General features: G+C 41.3%; 2 protein-coding genes across 3 annotated transcripts; both read left to right on the top strand.

Annotated features, from left to right (window-relative positions):
- Nucleotides 1-1,669: 1,669 nt before the first annotated feature.
- On the top strand, nt 1,670-5,396 carry ankrd33ab (ankyrin repeat domain 33Ab; the record flags this gene model as incomplete). Its single annotated transcript, XM_080495435.1, has 4 exons — nt 1,670-1,924; nt 2,025-2,154; nt 2,439-2,579; nt 4,558-5,396. 4 exons carry the CDS (start codon nt 1,670-1,672, stop codon nt 5,394-5,396), a joined length of 1,365 nt encoding a protein of 454 aa, XP_080351561.1.
- Nucleotides 5,397-7,678: 2,282 nt separating this feature from the next.
- LOC308129615 (activin receptor type-1B-like) lies at nt 7,679-16,931 on the top strand. Of its 2 annotated transcripts, none has more exons than XM_080495603.1 (9): nt 7,679-7,817; nt 11,958-12,203; nt 13,259-13,507; nt 13,611-13,841; nt 13,988-14,155; nt 15,405-15,561; nt 15,664-15,788; nt 15,909-16,039; nt 16,556-16,931. In XM_080495603.1, the coding sequence occupies exons 1-9, from the start codon at nt 7,751-7,753 to the stop codon at nt 16,679-16,681; spliced, it is 1,500 nt and encodes a 499-aa protein (XP_080351729.1). In that variant the 5' UTR covers nt 7,679-7,750; the 3' UTR covers nt 16,682-16,931. The 2 variants fall into 2 exon arrangements, with proteins under 2 accessions (XP_080351729.1, XP_080351728.1); XM_080495602.1 differs by having other exon boundaries at nt 13,241-13,507.
- The last annotated feature ends 3,359 nt before the right edge of the window (nt 16,932-20,290 follow it).

Genomic DNA, 20,290 nt, shown 5'->3' with positions numbered 1-20,290 from the left:
GTGTACAACACACACCTGCAGTGAGTTTATTAGACACAACACACCTCACAAACACCAGGGACTTCAGCAACACTCAAGCAAAACAAAAAAAATCTCGTTTGACATGCTGAAGTTCCGGCACACTTGAATTGTTTATATGATTCTATAACTAGGCAATTTCTTGTGATGCTCAAAACATCCCTCCACCTTTCCATCCTGCGGAGGCAGGGATCACCCTGCACAGGTCACCAGACAATATTCCCTTAGGACACTGAAAAACAGGCCCTTTGAATCATGCAGTGTCCTCTGAACTTAGTTTCTCCAGTAGTGAACTAAGAGAGATGATTCAGATGCTTGCATCATGCACTCAGAATTGTGTGTTTGAATAATTCAATAAAGCTGAGGAATTGCCCAAAAAAAATACTGTATTTAGCTTAGCCAGTTAAAAAGGGAGCAGGTATAAGTAGTGGGGGGGGGGGGGAGCAGAGCACGGCTGCTGAAAGATGAAAATGGGCAGAGCGGTCAGTAATCCACTCCATAAAGCTGCTGTAAGTGGGATGAGCTAAGCATAGGAGATGAACGCACAGTGTCTCTGCGAAGACTCCTCCTCTTAGTTTTATGTCATCACGCCAGTATGTGGGATGGAAATTGGTAAAGTACCTCTATTTACAGGCCCAGAGGAAACTGTGACAGCCGCTCCGAAACCACATGCGAAGTGCTTGAGGAAATCAGAAGTAATTCAGAAGTTTGATACGTGAAAATTACTCCCACTACAGCTGACTATCTACTCCTTATGGTAAGTGTAAATACTTTATGTTTGTGAGCTATTTTGCCGAAGATCATACATGATATACTGATGGAAACAGGATAATGGAGGCTGTTGTTGTACCTCTCAATTCTCATTGCTGCTTTTGGTATTGTTATTTTTTGGATTGTAAAGATAAAGTTGAAATGTCTTTGATAAGCTATTGTAAAGGGTCACAAATGTGCCAGGAAAATAGCTGCCAGTGAATTTGCTAATGCAAAAACTACTTCAAAATAAGAAATCTGTAGTTTTGATTATGTGTAAGGATCAATTCTGCAATACAGTTTGGAGACGCTGCAAGTTGTGAACAACAAAAACGGCATTTATTATTCCAGTGTTGACGGTGGCTTTAGGAAGCAGTCAAAGAGCAAAAACACAAGTTAAGTCAAGCCACATGTGACTAAAGCATATGCGAGAGGAGGGGTTGGAGGGGAGCTGTTCCTCATTTAGTCCGGCTGTATGTTCAGCAGGGCATTTAGATGCTGATCCAGTTACTCAACAGAAAAGAAATACTGAGCTCATAACGCCGCCGCACCTCCATGACTGCACACTCATAATCCCCGTTACACTCTGTCAACAAGCAAACTTTTGATTTTTCTCTGAGGCAGATCTGAGGCCCGACACGCACCGTGTTGAGATTCAGCAGCAGCTTAATACCTAGAATGAGGAGGCAATTTCAAGTCAGCATTAAATATAATTATTTTGCTTTCCAGGGGAAAAAAAAAAAAAAACCTTTCTGATTTTCTGTCTCTAGCGAGTACACCTGATTGCATCTTTGTTGCTATAGACAACATCCAGGAGCTTCTGCCAAACAGTTTCTATTTTCAATATTCTTACAGATGTAACCAATAAATATCACTACCAGTTCACTTGCTCGGTTGCATGATGGCCACTGCGGTGGAGGACCCCCACCTGGGCTCAGGCCCTGATGACGACGGCGACATGGAGAGCGGGTCTGATTCAGACAGCGTCCTCTCCGACGACTCAGTGCTTCCAGACTATACACTGGCGACGACAAACAGAAGTGCGACTTCGACGCTGTACCAAGCGTGTGCCCGTAACGAACCTGCCTCCCTGAGGAAAGTTCTGGAGAGAGGGGTCACAAAAGAAGAGGTGATGGAGTTGGACATCAACAGCTGGGTGAGGGTCTCCGTCATAACAGAAACGACTCCCAAAATGTAATCAGAAGGTTTTGGTGGATGTGAACAATGAGACTGACTTTTACTGTCGACTCCAACAGAACGGCTTGATGGTGGCCTGCTGCAAAGGCTTCGTGGACATTGTATATGCGCTTCAAGACTGTCCCTTCATAGACATAAATCACCAGGACAATGAAGGCAACACCGCACTGATGATTGCGTCCCAAGCAGGTGAGTCGCATCTGCAGAGCGGAAAGAGCAGAAAGGTTTTACCACACCCGCACTTATACTGTAAAAGAGTAAAAGAAAGATGACAAGAAAAAAACCCAATAGAAATCAGTTTGAGAACTTGGGCAACGCTTCAAATGACCTCAATATCTGTAAATGTGATATCCTTTAAGCTTGTGTCTAAATACATTTGCGAGATGTAAACAACTAACCTTTCCCACATGAATGAGGACTTGTTTGGGCACAGTCCTGGTCTGACGGGGATGTCTTCTGTGTTTCCACTGCAGGACATGTCAGCTCAGTGATGCATCTCCTCAACTACTTTCCCGGCCTGGACACGGAAATAAAGGATTGTCGAGGTTTCACAGCACTCATCAAAGCCGCCATGACCGGCCGCAACGACGTTGTGGCAGCCCTCGTTATGGCTGGTATGTAAGATGACTGTAGGTTAATAAACTGTATAATTCTCTCTATGTTGTTGATGGTAAAGTTGCCAAAAGCACCAACACAATTGTCCAATGGTACGCTGCATGATTATATCTTCCAGTGAACGTTTGTTTCAATTCAAAAGCAGTCCATTACTAAAAACAGGGTAAATCTATCAGATTTTCAGGTTTGGACATTGAATAGGTTGAATATCACTTTCAGCACTGAATTTTATGGCCATTTAATTATGCAAACCACAAACTATTGCCAATGAATTGAAGAGCTGAAATTAGCAATGTAACCAATGTATTTTCTTTAAATTTAGAATTGGTACCTTTCTTTCGGTGTATGAAGGAGCATTACGTTGTTTTGCCACACTTAAAAACGCAGGACTCATTTCGTACACCTTTTAACAACGCGATGCTATGGTATTATTAGACCTGTTTTCAAACCCTGACGTTAGCTCATTAAGTTGACCTCGTACGGCTCTAAATGAGTAGGTACAGCAGTGGTGGTGAGAATAGCTGACCCCGCGGTTTACCTGTCCATATTTGAAGCTTGAGAGCGAATGTGCCAGTGACGCCAGACCGGTTTAAAGGATCATTCTGAGGACATTACCCCATCTTAGCAGCCCACCGTCTAGTAATCTGTGATTTAAGTCTTGCTGGGTAGTTGTAGATTAGCTGTGGTCCTATCTTTGGACTGCACATTTACTAAAATCTTCACAAGTCAAAACATGTTGTTTAATGCAACAGATTCGAAAATATATTTGTTAATTTGAGTTTTGACATGCTTTGTGTAAGAATGGTAATGCAAGAAATGCTTTGGCTCATGCTGAGCTATATTTGCAGCCATCGCAATAAAACACCAAACACTTTAACAGTTCGGAACCGGGAAACTACAGGTACCATGTTTATAATATAATATCATGAATGACATTTGAACTGTAGAAAACTGCTTTGTCTTAAGGTTTCTAATGTGGAAACTGGCTCTTTGTTATAGCGTCCTCGCAAACAGGACCACTGTACCGAGGCACGATGAACGAGACTAGACAACTGTGGGTTTCTTCATCTTAGAGGGCTTCTCTGTAATTTGTTCAGGTCCACAATAGATTCTTCTTATAGCAGAACTTGTGACATTTCATGTCAGAAGCTAGAAGCAATAAAACTGTCTCTGCGCTATTTCTCTGTTGCAGGCATATTGTTTTCATGTATGCTCATTGGGGATGGGGCCAATCCGATCTCGTATCGGTATCGAGTTCCGATATCAACGTAATTCAGGGATCGGAAATTTCCACTCCGACCTGCGGAGATTTCTGATCCATGAGCCACGTCTGTGCGTTACTGTCTGCTGAAATACTACTAATAATAATACATAGGTTTTATATAGCGCTTTTCTGGACACTCAAAGACACTTTACATTGCATTATTTATTCACTCCGTACTCGATGGTGGTAAACTATGTATGTAGCCACAGCTGCCCCGGGGCACACTGATGGAAGCGAGGCTGCTAATCTGCATCATTGGACCCTCCGATCACCACCAACCACCACCAACCACTCACTCTCACACTGAAATGACTCCACAAGAGATTCCCTGCCGGCTGCTCTGCTCGCTGGCTGCAAAATGTGGAATGGATTTCCTGACTCATTACCCCGCATCTCATTGAGATCATAATGACAATAATAATAATATCAAAGCAAACAGAGCTCTGATATCGAAATAGCATGAGTATCGGCAGATATCCAAATTCAGGTATTGGGATCGGAATTGAAAAAATGTAAATCAGTGCATCCCTAATGCTAATGCAGTGTTTACTTATTTAAAAAAAAAACTCATATTATCTTCAATAGCACCTTTGATACCAGAAAGGGGATGTCCAGTAAAAAAAAACAACAAAAAAAAAAAAACATTTTAATTCATGACTTATTTCCAAATCTGAGCTCATCCCACTTCTCCTTTGTGCTTCTTTCCTTTCCAGGAGCTGACATACATGCAGTAGACTCTACAAAAGGAAAATGCGCTCGGGACTGGGCACTCAAAACAGGCCGATATGAGACCTTGGCCCGTCTTCGCCGCCTGAATATGCGTCCAAAAGCTGAGCAGTTCTGTGAGAGTTACGTCCCTGAATGGCCAGAACTCAAAGAACGAGTAGCAAAGGCCACAGCAGAGAAAACCTCCAGAGAAAAAATTACACAGCGGCTCAAAAACACCTTTGGATTCAGACTACCTCGTGACCCCCAGGACAATGGGGCCTTTGATCACATGGTGCGCATCACCACCAGCGTCCACAGCCCTCTAATTTCAACTGGATGCCGCCCGCTGTGCCCTACGAGCCCCCCGGAGGTGGGGAAAAGGCGCCTGGCTGTACCCGAGCTGGCGAAGAAACACTCCGATGGGCACCGAGAGGGAGGCTCAGCGTGCCACAGCAACGGATCGGTGTCACAAGTCATCCCCACAATCCACTCCGCCGAGTCCATCGCCACCACGTGCTGCGTTGACACCGAGCGGCGAGGCAGCATCCTCTCACTGGCCTCCACGAAAGTGGCTTCCACTTTCATTCCCCGCAGTATGGCGAGGAGGAACAGCGTGTTCCCCTCCGGCTGCATCCCCCAGATCAATATCAGCCGGCCTTCAGAAGCAACGCCAAAGAAAGAGAAGAAGAAGAAGAAGAAGAAGAAGAATGGCTTGCTGGAGCCACCCATATGGAAGTATAAGGAAATCAGGGAGGAGAAGAAGAAGGAGAAGAAGAAGAATGAAAAGGAGAAGAAGGACAAAATGGAGAAAAAGAAGGAAAAAGAAAGCAGGTCCAAAAAATAGGGCGTTTAGCAGGATAACATTTCTTTGGTGAAAAATATGCCTCCTGAAATTGTTTAACACTGGGGTTGTAATATTAAAACCAAATATAAACAAATACTGAGTGCACTATATAATCCAAGAAGAATGACCAAGGACACAGAACAAGAACGGCAAAGACTCTACGGGAGGGATTTAAAGCTTTCCGTCTCTAATATCAGGAGATTAATAAGAATATTACAAATAGAATAGAAAAGACATTTATTTTTCTATAAATCTATTAAAAAAAAACATAGTGTCAAAACAAAGACAGAGAAGTTTGCTCATGTTGCACCCATGTTTATTTATTTTTTTTCGCTCACAATCACAGAAGCAGGAGAGTTCACGGTGTCTACCTCATCACTCACACGAACCACAGACAAGCAGCAGCAAACTAAAGGAAGAGAAGACCAGCACAGCGATTCACAACACAACATGGACATGTGGAAACACGACTATCATGACTCCTTAACCATGTAACACTGTTTCATGTGCTGGAAATTGTTGTAAATACTGTACAGTGTATAAAGAAACCGGCATCGAAAGTGAAGATCTGCTTGATCTACGGTTATATTTTTCTGATTTTGCCAACCACATGTTCACATGGTCCTGTTTTTATTGCCTCTATGAATGGATTGATGCAGTCTGCTGCAAATTAAAAATAAATATAGAACTGTTCAAACTTTGTAATAGACTTGTTGTTACTTAAAATTGTTTCAATTAGTTTGGGTTTGTTTTTTTTCTTTTAAAGGAAACAACTTGAGCATTTCTAGCGCAGTATTGAGTCAAAGCAGACAACCTCATTCAACAAAAACAAAGTGTTTTTTTGGGGTTTTCCCCCCCAGAGTCCGGCATGTGACCTTCTCAGTAGCAAGCCGTTCACTATCACACTTATTACTTGCACACAGAAACATAAAAACAAACATCTCACTGATTATTGTGTCAACTGAAAGCCATCCAGGGCACTTATATTTGTCAAGTGGCCAAAAACACTCTTCATGATAAATGGTAGACTTCCCTCCAACACTATCGTGGGATTACTCTTTGAAAGCGGCCAAAAAGCTTTACTTAATCGACTGGACTATAACATGACACACCCAGAGACCAAAAGCCTCCAAATTTTACAAAATAAATTCAAAAATTATAACATAAAGCTACTACGACAATAGGGACATCATCTATGGTCAATAAAAGGTGAATGACTTGGGGGGGGGGGGGTGAAAGTTCTTTAAAACAGAAGCCATCACAAATAAAGACACTTCAACTTCAAAGAGACAAACATTGGCAACAAAGAAATGCAAAACGACTCCACAGTTTTAGAAAACCACCTCAAACGAACACTGACCACAAAGAGAAATAGACCCCCCCCCCCCAAAAAAAAAAAAAAAAAAAAAAACAGAGGACTTACATGAACTGTCAAACAATTGAAAAATAGCAGTATTTAAAAAGGCCAACTTTATGAGTTTGTAAAAGCGAAGAAGTAACATGATCTACCAAGGTCAAAGACCGGACCTGAATCCAGTTGAGCCTCATTTCACATGTTGTGGACAAACTAAAATAGAAATGTTTCGAGATAAAACTGGAACAGCAGACAGCTACAAATAAAATCAAATTGGAGGACTAAAGCCAGCATCTGATGAGGTGGTTCAAAACTTCAATGTGTCATATTGACCACAAGGAATCTGCAACCAAATATTGAAAGTGGCAACTTGATTTATCTTTAGATTACTTTGTTCAAACAGGTAACATGGATGGATGGATGGATGGATGGACGGTTTCCTCACACATGCATTTGTCTAATGGGTGACTAAAAATTGCCTGAGTGTGGATGAGTGTCTGTTCTCTGTTCTCTTAAAGAGGTGAAGGGCAAAACACCAGTTCACCTGATTTGTGCTCAATTCCCTCAAATTAAAGTTGAAAGTCTACACTTACAGCTCATCTTGGGGTTTATTTTTTTCATGCCAGATGCATTATACTGGCTGCCAAGTACTTACATAAGGATACCCTGCTGCCTCCACTGACAATAATTAGTTTTAAGACAGACAGACAGTCTCTGCAGCGAGTGTGTGTGTGTGTGTGTGTGTGTGTGTGTGTGTGTGTGTGTGTGTGTGTGTGTGTGTGTGTGTGTGTGTGTGTGTGTGTGTGTGTGTGTGTGTGTGTGTGTGCGCGCGCGCGCGCGTGCGTGCGTGCGTGTGTGTGTGTGTGTTGCCTGCTGGTGGAGCATGTTCCCGGACTCCTCCGCTGTGAGCTCACTGTCTGCGGGGTGAGCCGTGTCCTCATCGCGCCTCTACTCGTCCATGCAGGACCAAACACGATGATCGGCGGCGGCCGCTTCCACCATGTCTGACCTGCGGATGAGTGTGGCCGTGCTGGCAGTCCAGACGGTCCTGTACACCGGCTGCGAGGGTGAGTGAACTTCCCCCATGGATGTTCGGCTGTCAACCGTCCAGCTAGCTGCAAGCTAACAGAGGAAACCAGGTCATGGCAGCAGTAATTAAACACGTGTCTGTTAAAAGTGCATGAAACGGGACGCCTCGTTGTTGCCGAGACGCGGTGAAACGGGTGTTCGCATCGTGTGGACCTCTGTAAACACAGAGGCTGTCTGAGCTGTCTCCCCTCCGGAGCTGGCAGCGTTTTTGTGGTTGTTATTTACACCTTTTACCCCCCCGGGTGTGTTGTGACTGTTTGTTTTCCTATAGTCTTTGAATGCACCACGGTGATTTTCTAGTGACCCAGAATAAACTAAATCTGAACTAAATCGCAGAATGTTGAGTAAAAAAAAAAAAATAAATAAATAATCTGACTTTGATCTCAGAATTATGAGGAAAAATATCTACTTCAATGTCAGAATTATTTGGGGAAAACATCTGGCTTCATAACATTTTTTTTACTTTAATCTCAGAATTATTCAGGAAAAAAATCAGATTTTTATTTCAAAATTATGGGGGGGTGGACTGACTTCCATACGAGAAAAACATTCGAAAATCTAAGTAGTTCAGGATTCACAATAAAAAGTAGTGCTTTAAAAATACCCTTAAAAGAACTCTTCTTGAAAACAAGTCACATTATTATTATTATTATTTTTATTATTATTATCGTTGTTGTTCATGGTGTACAATTACATATCTGAAAAAAATATATCATCAAATCTATAAACACATTATTTAATTGGAGCACTGCGTGTATTTGCACTTTGTTACTTCCAGCCTGGTTGTAACTCCCCTCAGGAATTTGAATTTGTTTTTAACTGACATTTAATGTCACTAATAGCAATAATAATCCAAATAAGGTTTGTCTTTATTCATTCGTTGTTCATTAATAATAGCAATTAATATAGTAATAATTGAATAAATGACTTCCCTCATGGAGCTTAAAACAAATCACCCCTCCCACACACACACACACACACACACACACACACACACACACACACACACACACACACAGTGTGTGTGACTGCTGGTCTTTTTGTGTGGGTTGCCTCGACTGGTGACAGCTGAGATCAGCCCCACGCAACCCTGAAGAGGACAAAGTAGTTTAGAAGTTGGATGAATGGATGGAAGATGCTTCTGTTAATGTTTCCCACTACCATGAAGTGGATGAAGCAGTATAGGAGATGGATGGATGTTCCATCTTTATAAACAAACTTTAACCTTGTATAATAATGTGTATATATATTATATATATATATACAGATTGTTTCTTGTAGACATTTATTTTATGTTTTGTTTTGTTATTTTCTAGTGAATTAGTTCTAATTGCATGACAGGGAAATGCATTTTATCTGGCCAAATAAGTATCTCTATCTTGAATCTATTTTTTTTTAATTTCTTCATTAGCTCATTTGTATGTTTATATTGGTTATAGTAAATAAATCCAAGACATACTGATGCGTGGGGTGCCTGCATAAACTACACCCATGGGATTTATCAGGGGCTTTTAGAATCATCAGTCACCACATGTCAAGTTGATAAATCACATGACCTACATCTTTAATCAGTCACTCTTTATTCAGAGTGTTGACGACTATAGATCAACGTTAGGTCTTTATACACAACTGTCACAACCCTGTGGTTATTCGTTTAAAGCTTCTTCTTGTAACTTTTCTTTGTATGCTTTACACATAATAAATTCAGTTCAAAAAATGGGTTTCAATAAAATATTCAGTAGTTTTACCCTCCATCTATTGCCATTTATCTTGGTTTCTTCTCAGAAATTACTAGCGAAAGATTTTAGTCTCCTGAACCGAAGACCAGTCCCACACTTCCAAAACAACTGATATGGCTCACTAAGGTGTTTAATGGGCTGGAGCAAGGTCGTTCAATTTGAGTGAATAAAATGTATCAACGCTCAAGATGTGACGTAAACTGGAGCCTTATGTAGTTGTTCTTGAAATGCATTTGTTTTCAAGGTAAGAAAGCATGCTCTGCACCGCAAAGGAAGAGAAACTGTCGGTATCTTGAACGTTCATTCCAGCTATGATAAGTCTTTCTCTCTTTGTGGTTGGAAACAATCAACCTGCTGTGGATTATTGTTGTGACATTTAGAGTTGTGGAAAGTCTGTAATGTCATTCTCGATTCACATTTAGTCAGCATTCGTCTTCCTTTTTTCTTTTTCTTTTTTTTCTCCGTGGCTGTTTTGTTTCTCGTTTCTGACCTCCAGTATTTGCCAAGTAGATGCAAGCATGATGTGAGTCAGTGCCCCAAAGCATGTTGTAACCCTTTAACGCCGTATTTCCCCTTCCTCCGCTGCATGTCCGAGGTTTTTACTGACAAACGCATCTAGCACACGGGCCCGAGGAAGGTCATTTTCCACTAGTGGCTTCTGCTGAATTATAGGAACGCTACACCACATCTTTGTCTTAATCACATTGTACTCAGTTTCACACAGGAAGTCTGAGTCTCTTTGTCGGTCATTTAATCTCCACTCCAACATGGCTCTCGCATAAATTCTCCCTTCGTCTTCCTGAAGCTGCTGAACACACCCAGCTGCACCCCTGACACTTCCTCTCCTTCCTGGCCTTCACACTGCCATCCTGCGTCTGTCTGCGTTCATGTCTGCCTCTTGTTTATCGCTGCAAATCGCTGTTCGTCTGAAAAAAAAACCTGCATTCATTTCAAAAAATGTAATAAGTAAGTAAGTAAATAAATGTAAAAGTGATTCAGAAGACTGAAAGAATACATCAGTTGTTGTCACGGCTGTTGACCAATCAATAACATAAGTGCCATTTGTGTAGAAACACAAAGCATGCCATTGTACTGAACATCAGCATGTCTGGATTTGCCTCCAGATGGTGTTGATTATAATGGCACTCCGTATGTGATATTGCTTAGTTTCATGCTTGTTAGATAGTCGGCTGACATGCGTCTCCCAAAAATCTAATGAATTCTATGAAATGGCACAACCTCAATAAGAAGCGCAATAGATGAATTGAATGTTTGTATATATTCCTTGACGTTGACGTTTTACATTTCTATGTGAAGGTTGTTGGTGTTTGCAGGTGGCAAAAGCAAAATAAAACAGCAGTATTATGCACCTTCACACCGACACCTGCATGTTTTTTGGACTGTGGGAGTAAAACTGGAGTAGCATGCATGCACAGGGAGAACATGCGTACTCTACATGAAACATGCTTACCTGGAGTAGTTTACTTTTAGTTTTTATTCTATTTGTTTATTTTTCAGGGACCAGGTACAGACAATATTCACCTTGAAGAAAAGCTACATTGTGCCAGATTTAGCCGTGGCTAGTTTCCATTTGCAGTCCCTGTGCAGGCACACAGCACTGTGATACATATTACAAATATAACCTACAATTAAAAAAAATCTAACATTAGCAGTAACCATTAAAATGTATCACCTGGTTTCATAAAATGTATACAAAATACAAAAAAAATGATCTTGTGCAATACATTATACAAACAATGCAACAAGCAGGAACACAACATTACAATGCACATTTTAAATACAACCTACAGTAAATTTATGACCATTTCCATTAACATCAGTAATTCATCACCTGGATTCCTAAAACTCATACAGAATACTAAAATAACAACAACGCAACAGACAATTTAGATAGACTGATGCTGACACAGCTGGTTTTCCATAATGTGCTTTTTCACATTTGAAGAAAAGGTGCTCCAGTCTGCAGACAACTTCAGACTGTCTGAAAGCTGATTCCAGAGCTTCATAGCTTCATATACACAATTTATCTATTGCTTTGCAATCAGTATTTAGCAATAGAGTTTGTGGAGGGTCAAAATGCAGTGATCTGGAGAACTTGTACGATTTTTGATAGTGTGAGTGCAGCAGACACATCTGGTGAGCTGTGTGAAGATCAAGGATCGGCTGAGTGTATCAGTACTGCCCTTTTCAAGCAACCGCAAACAACTTCCTGATCGTCACACTTTACAAAAAAAAGAAAAACTATCCAAGATAACAGAATGATTTTTCCGGCATTTTAACCCTCGTGGTGTTTTATCAGATTTTGTCAATGTTTTTCTGACGATATGTGTCCCCCCCCCCGATCCTTTGTCTCTGCAGCTCTGTGGTGTAACTGCACCACTGCCAAGTGTCAGAAGACGGGCTCCCAATGTGAGACAGATGGGGCCTGCATGGCTTCCACCTTCCTCAACGAAGGCCAAGAGCAGCGCGTTCGCAGCTGCATCTCCCGCGACAGCCTGGTGCCCCCTGGTCAACCGTTTTTCTGTCTCAGCGCGAAGGGATACCTCAACACCCACTGCTGCTACACTGACTACTGCAACAGCATTGACCTTAAAACACCCTCTGGTGAGAACTCTGATGCGTCACACTGCTGAGGGTGTGCTCAGTTATATTTTGTCCAGTAAAAATCAAAGTGTCCTTTATTACAGAGATATATCCATAAATGTTAACGTTTGATTTGGACCGGGGACATTGTGTGGAAAAAGTGATTTCTTTTTGCATACAAATCTAATTCACCATGACTGAGCCAATCCTGCCCAGCAGGCTCTGCCACAGATCTGAAGAGGGGGTTTTTTTCATCTTGAGTCCTACAAAATTAGTAAATGGCTCTGTTTTGACCCAGTGACGATATTTAAAACCACCCCGTGTCTGTTCAAAGTATTTTGGACTCTTTCTGTGACTGATGGCTCCTAAGAAGACAAGTGTTTCCTGTGGTGGGTTTTTTTTTTTTTTTTTGGCTCTTAGAAGGCCAACTTAGATTTGTTGTGACAGGAAACTGAGCTTATTAACTTGGATCTGCAGTAGATACGTTGGAAAACAGGCACACGTTCATTTGAAATTGTTTCGCAAAAGGTCTTTCTACAAATAAACAAAGTGATTTTTATCAATACTGGCTTGATAGTGGGTGGATATCCTCATCCCAAATTGGGCGACAGTGTATGTTAAAATGGGAATGAAGGAGAATTAAGTTTTATTTGTGTACTCTGCATGTTTGGTGATTTTTAAAATAATCACCAAACAACGTTGTTAACTTTTCATGTCCAGATCAAGAGTGACGTCACAAACTTGACAAAAAGTCTGCAGAATAGCATGAACAGTCAGGAGAAAATAAGCAGACCTCTTAAAGTATTAGTATGCTTTTACTGTAATATAACACCTCCTGTAACTGTTTCTCACAGTGAAAGCCTTTCAGTGGAGAGAGCTGAGCATTTCTTTGAGACCTCATTGGAATTAATCAATGTAGGTTAAGGCAGGAGTCAAACGTTGACTCAATGTTCTCATTAGCTGCTAATCCAGAGCTTTTTACAGTCATCCCTCAAGGCCCAGAGGCAGTTCATGTCAGGTAACGGAGTCGGTCACATTGTGTTTTTCTTTCTTTCCAGTGACGGCCGCACCTGAAGTGCGGGGAGGCTACGGCCCCGGTGGGACATGGGGACTGGTGGAACTCGTCGCTGTGATCGCTGGGCCGTTGTTCCTGCTGTGTCTGCTGCTGCTGGCGGGACTGTTCCTGTATCATTATCACCAGAGGGCCTACAACCGCAGACAGAGGCTGGAGGTGGAGGATCCCTCCTGTGAAAACCTCTACCTGGCCAAAGACCGGAGCCTGCAGGATCTCATCTATAATCTGTCCACATCGGGATCTGGCTCTGGTCAGTGCTCCACCTCATGTTGTACATCAGCAGTTTGGCTAATTTATCTTTAATCAATCAAGTAAGTGTTTTAATTTGTTATGCTCTCTACTACCTTGGGAAGGCCTGCCATTGTTTGTCCAGCGGACTGTGGCCAGAACAATCGTTCTGCAGGAGATCATTGGAAAGGGCCGATTCGGGGAGGTGTGGAGAGGACGATGGAGAGGTGGTGACGTGGCGGTGAAGATCTTTTCCTCCAGAGAGGAGCGCTCTTGGTTCCGTGAGGCTGAAATCTATCAGACCATCATGCTCCGTCATGAAAATATCCTTGGCTTCATCGCTGCTGACAATAAAGGTGCAACTCACTGATTTCTTTTTTTTTTTTCCTTTTTCTTCAATCATTTGATCATTGAATTTGTTTTTAATGTTCCTGTATGATAATAGAAAACTGAACTTAAGCTTGCCCTCTATTGTTTCTTCACTTGTATGTCTCCTGTTCAGACAATGGCACGTGGACTCAGCTGTGGTTGGTGTCAGACTACCATGAGCATGGCTCTCTGTTTGACTACCTGAACCGATACTCCGTCACCACAGAGGGAATGATCAAGCTGGCTATGTCGGCTGCTAACGGCCTCGCTCATCTGCACATGGAGATCCTCGGCACGCAAGGTAGCGTTTGAACAATCATTAAAATCTCCACCCTAAAAGGAAAAGGTTGGATATATGCTGAACAGATCCAGTGAAGAAAAAAAAAACAACGACTTGCAATTGGGATTCCGTCAGCCAAAACATTGTGTTTCTGCTCATCTTGTGCATGCCCACCCCTTCTGATGCCAAAACGGCCCTTACATGGACTCCCGTCGACCTCCGCATGTGTGCTCTGGTCGCTGGCAGCAAAATGTCAGCAACAGATCATTTACGCCTGTGAGTTGACAGGTGGGGGCTCAATGGGATGCGTCGATGAGCCTCGGCCCGCCCCAAGACCACGTGGCCAGTTCACTGCTTTTCTTTCCGTGGACCAGTTGTGATCGAAACTGGCCACCGAAGACTGGAAGCATCACTGGAAGGAGCTGCATTTGTGCAGTTTTCTGACACACGAGGACAAACAAAATGTTGATTTGTTTCCCTAATATATCACAGCCTCGAACAAGAGAAGTGGATGTGGTGCTATCAGTGCAATTGAAAACTCCTGTGATTTTATTGTTCACTCTTTGATTACTTTGGGAGGAAAGAATTGAATTCTCTCTTTATCAAAGATAGCATAGCACAGTATTGTGCAAAGATTTTAGGCAACTAAAATTCTTTTCAAAACTAATACCACAAGCAAACAGCCTGTGCCATCTGTTGCCGGACTCCTTGTTCTTCTGGTTGCTAGACACTTCTTTATGACTCTCGCTGTGAGTTTGGGGCCGTTGTCATGCTGCAGAATAAATTTAGGACTGATCAAACGCCTCCGTTATGGAGAGAATTCATATCACTTGTATGCATTGTGGTCTACTCTGAGAAGTATTTATTTGATTTCGTATAAATATGTTGGATAAAAATGTGCCTTCTAAGATTTTATCAAATGTTACTCACAATAATCAAGGTGGGCTATCTAAATAATCTTTAACTACAGTTTCACAGTTAACAAATATAAGATAATGAATTATGATATCAACTATTATTATGTTATTCTAAATTCTTGTTCATTAATAATAAATACATGTAATTTATTCATTATTGTATTCAGTGGTATTTTGTGAAAACTCAAATTCTTTCCTTTGGAAGCATATCATTGGCTTGAATTTGAATAAAGGGGGAGCAGCTGAGAGATTATTCAAGGAAACCATACTGCTGTTCGGCAAACAGACTTGTCTGGTTTTATTATCTGAATACAGAGTGCACCAGTGACCTTTGTTCATTTCTGTCATTGCAGGCAAGCCAGGCATTGCCCACAGAGACCTGAAGTCCAAGAACATCCTCGTGAAGAAGAACTGCACTTGTGCCATTGCTGACTTGGGCCTGGCTGTCCGTCACGACTCTGCCACAGACACGATCGACATTGCCCCAAATCAAAGAGTGGGCACCAAGAGGTCTTTCTCAACATACATTCACACCTGCTGACTTGATGAAGTGCATCCTTCAAGTCTGGACATGATCACAAACCAGTCTTGTTGTTTTGTTGCATCTCTCAGGTATATGGCTCCTGAAGTTCTGGATGAGACGATCAACATGAGACACTTTGAATCATTCAAATGTGTTGACATCTACGCTTTGGGGCTGGTCTACTGGGAGATCGCACGCCGCTGCAACAGTGGAGGTTCAACTTGTTTTTGTTTTCAGTCTGGATACTCAAACTGTGTTTGTTTTTGGGTTGGGTTTTTTTTGCTCCCAAACCGACTGTATCTGATCTCACCTCGACACTCTGCTGCATCGTCAGGTGTCCACGAAGAGTACCAGCTGCCTTACTATGACCTGGTTCCTTGTGACCCGTCCATCGAAGAGATGAGAAAAGTGGCGTGTGATCAAAAGCTACGACCCAATGTCCCAAACTGGTGGCAGAGCTATGAGGTATAAAAAAAAAAAGCTTAATGTTCCTGTCTGTGTTCTTTCAGTGTTTCTGGTTGAGCAGAAGCGTTATTACAAGAGACACATATCTGAGTTAATCGATCCCAGCCATGGGTCATGGCTTCACTTCTTTCTGTGAGGTCTGAAAATTTGAATTCAAGAGCAAACCCATGATTATGCACATTGCATTTTTTTTCCCAAGGCCTCGGTTTTCAAAATCAAAATACGTTTATAATCCAAGTGGAAAACTATTAGCGATAAACATGCTCCATGCAAAGATAATAATGAAACAAAAGATCTTCTCGGATGGGGGCGTAATAAAATTTGTTGTTGGTGGTTCTTTGTAGTAGCATGAAGTCACTGTGTGTTAAGAAGTAGTGTGTGTCAGTATTTGGCTTCTCAGTGAAACACTGAATAAAACGGCAAAAAAAAGATACTAAAACTGCATTTATATTATCATCATAAAGATTTATAATGCACTGTAATGGATTACTTGTGCTGTCCTTCTCTTTTCCCCAGGCGTTGCGGGTCATGGGTAAAATCATGAGGGAATGTTGGTATGCTAATGGGGCTGCCCGCTTGACCGCCCTGCGCATCAAAAAGACCCTCTCCCAGCTCGGAATTCAGGAAGACATTAAAATCTGAGCTTTGTCAGTTGGCCGACCACTGAGAAGATTCTCTGCATCTCCAGACCGTAGGACACGGGACAGGATATTGACGGCCCGCTGCACAGATTGCACCAAGTAAGAGAATGCCATGAAAAGCGGTACTTTGTAAGATAACTCACAGATATTCCTGCCAGTTTGTAAACCACTTGTTTTCTGGTGAACCCTACCTCGTTTGCCCAGCCAAATAACTCAAAACACTTCTTTCTGTCCAGTCCTCAGCGACTGCTGCCCTACCTGAACCTTCCCGACCCGCTATACTCAGTACTGGGTCGTAGGTGAAATAATTAACAAAGAAACATTTTAAAGATTTGTTCCTAACGTTTGTCTTACTTCGGTCAACATTACATTTTCGTAAGCACACGGGACTCACTCTTTCTGGCTTTGTGAGGGAGCAATAACTAAATCTTTCACTCATTCGGTGACAAGTCTATTTGAAATGTGGGTGTTTTTTATTTTAGACTGCCGCCAATATCTCTCCGTCACACCTGAAGCAGGCCCACATCACAAACTGCTTGTTTGAAATCATGTAGCCCATCTGGTTCTGCTGCATCCATGCAATTAGTTAAATGAATTTAACTAATTCATTAGTTAAATGAATTTAACTAATTAGTTAAATGTTAAATAAAACCTTTGAGCATGCACAAGGCAGCTCATTTTCTTGTCACTTTGAAGCCTTGCCAGACCCAATTTAACTGGACCGTTTGTCAGAAAACTTTTTCCCCAGAAGCTGTTCTGAACCTCAGGATTTATTTACAGTCGCCATCGAAAAAGCATTTTGTCTCGTCGGGACTTAAACGGATGACACATTTAGCAATTATGCAAGAAGAAGATGGCACATTCCCTGCCTAACATCTGACACGAACAGGATACCGAATGTTTCTCACTTGTCAGGATGCATCTTCTTTCAGGATATTACATCATCAGATCCTGCTGAAGGGCTGTAACCATCTCGATGATCATTCCAAAAACTCGCAAGGACAGAGTCCTTCATACAGAGAAATATATACACATACACATACATATATATATATATATTGATTATTAGATTCTAAAATTATGATTCCTATAGGTGAACGGCGCTATAAACCAGTTTACTGTCCAATTCTTACTTGTTGTATGAAGTCTGGTAATATATCTAATTTCATATTTTTATAATCACACTTTAGAAAGTTTGTTGTAGAAATATATTCGATTGCTGTGTTTTTAGTGACAAAGTCATTAATTCCACTTTTGTCGAAACCCACAATCACGCATTCAAAGTAGAAGTAATTGTAAGGAATGTTTTTGAACGTTTTAAGTCAGATATGCTCATCATGTGATCCCGCAAGTCACAAGCAGCCCTTTGGTTGTTCCTGACTGTTGTGTGAACATGGAATAAATATATATATATATATATTAAAAAAAAAAAAAAACTATGATAACTGCGCATGATGCATGTAATACAACTGCTTTGCTTTTTAGTGGTGTAAATAATTTAATCTCTGTCAAGTTTGTGCATGTGGCTCTCTGGCTAGCAAAGCTAACAGTCTGTACCCTGCAGCCTTGTGAGCTCTTGTAGCCAAAAAAGGAAAATGAATGCAGAATGCAAAGCGAACGTCGAACAGATTATTTGCAGAAATCAAATGTGAAGCTGTGTGCTTATTTTGTCACAAAACAAAAGATCGCCGTTGAATGAACCTTACCAAAACACTGACAGATTCAAGCCTGATGCAGAGCAGGAACATTCTGGAAAATGTATTTCCCACCCCGTCTGAAGCGAATTTATAATCACACGCATGCAGGTTCATTTTAATTTATTTCTTAGCAATACTACCGTTTGGTTACTTCTGTCTTTATTTTTGGCAGTACTTTTCGTGATGTTTTCTTGATAAATTATTTGTATATAATGATCTGATTGAAACTGTCATTCTGAATTAATGAGATATAGGAGACACTCGTGGTCCACCTGGTCGAATAGGACATTAAAACAGGTGGAAGAAGGGCTCACAACTGCACACTGTTTTTATTTGTGCACCCTCTAAAGGCAAAAATTAAATAAAAAACAACTCGTAAAGACTGTCATTGCAACTGAGAAACACCTGGAATCTGTCTGGTGACCTGCTCAGTGGCTCCTGATCAGAACTCACAAAATACTTTGATCCAGATGGCATCAGGTTATATGTTGTATGTTGGGTTTTATTTTTGTAATGTACTACTCTGAATGTTTAATCTAAAATAAGAACAAATACTACTACATTCCTTCAGATATGCTGGTGTACGCAACATTTATATTAACCCGCCTTTGCACCAAACAAGACTTCTCACTCACATGTTTCTTTGTATCTGAGCCAAAAACACACAAACTCCTGGAATCTGAATGATACTTTGTTTTTATGTCAATATTTTGTTCTGGCACAGCATGTCTAATGTTATTTTCCCCTCAGGGGACCTCTCTCCCTGGCCCAGTGTAACCACAATACTCCACATAAACCAACATCTAGATATAATACTCCTCTATATACGAGAATAATTGGAGGTCTAAGTATGTTATAGGTGGTTTAATCTTTTTTATTAAAGAAGGTGGTCAATTTGTATGTATCCTTCCATCACTGCAGGGCAGTGTTTGTTTTTTTTCTTTTCATTATGATCTCCTTAATCTACCATACAATACCTCCTCAATATGTGGATGCTTCCTCCAATGTGACAAATCACTCTGTTTATGTTTTCAGGAATTAGCTTCACTATTGTCTTTACCCATATGCAAATTTCCGAAGTACTCTGTGTGTGCACGCGTGTGTGTGTGCGTGTGTGTGTGTGTGCGTGCGTGCGTGCGTGCTATTTAAACATGTATGCTGTGAGTGCCTGAAAGGCCACGTGCACTACTTTTGACCTCGCGGCATTGAAACTCAACTGTTCTCAGAATCATCTCTGGCCACAGCCTCCAATGTTTATCTAAGGTCACGCCACTGAAAATGAGAGTGTTTACACAAGTCGGGCCAGTCAGTCACTGTAACCTTCTGACTGGAAACTGTGGAGCGAATCAGACTTTTCCCTTTTGATAGGTGGGAAGAGAAACTTAGAAAGCAAATACTACTGAAATGTGTCGGCGTTGTTTTCTGTCATCTCTGCCTGTGCATTTTTCATTGTGTAATCACCTTTTACAAGAGATGAAGGAACATATAAACTGTGCTTGGTGCTGTTTTTTGGGGGGGCTGGAAGGACTGGGCTGCACTATGGAATGTGAAAAATATTTAACAAGAGCTTTTGTTTGCCTTACAGTGTAAAAGTGCATAATATATCATGTTTTTTTTTGTATTTAGCTCTCTGTGCAAGTAGTGAGGTGACTTAAACTAATGAGGTATAAAATTGCAGGCTGTACATTTTCCAGGTCTTTGTCCAGTAATGGCAATGAGTTATATCAATGTAATAACCCTTCAGGACATCATAATGTAACCTCCAGTGTAGAACAAATAAATACAGTTGTTTTTCTATGTGGTGTCTGTGTTTACTGACTCTTGAGACTTTTTCACTTTCTGAGGTATTATTACAAACCGAAGCTGGCAATGAAAGTCACAACACTCCCTGTGCTATGTGCATGTTAGATCCT

Source organism: Blennius ocellaris, assembly GCF_963422515.1.
Source record: "Blennius ocellaris genome assembly, chromosome: 4".
Lineage (NCBI taxonomy): Eukaryota > Metazoa > Chordata > Actinopteri > Blenniiformes > Blenniidae > Blennius > Blennius ocellaris.
The sequence above is the reverse complement of the archived record's forward strand: the minus strand, read 5'-3'. Positions and strand labels throughout refer to the sequence as shown.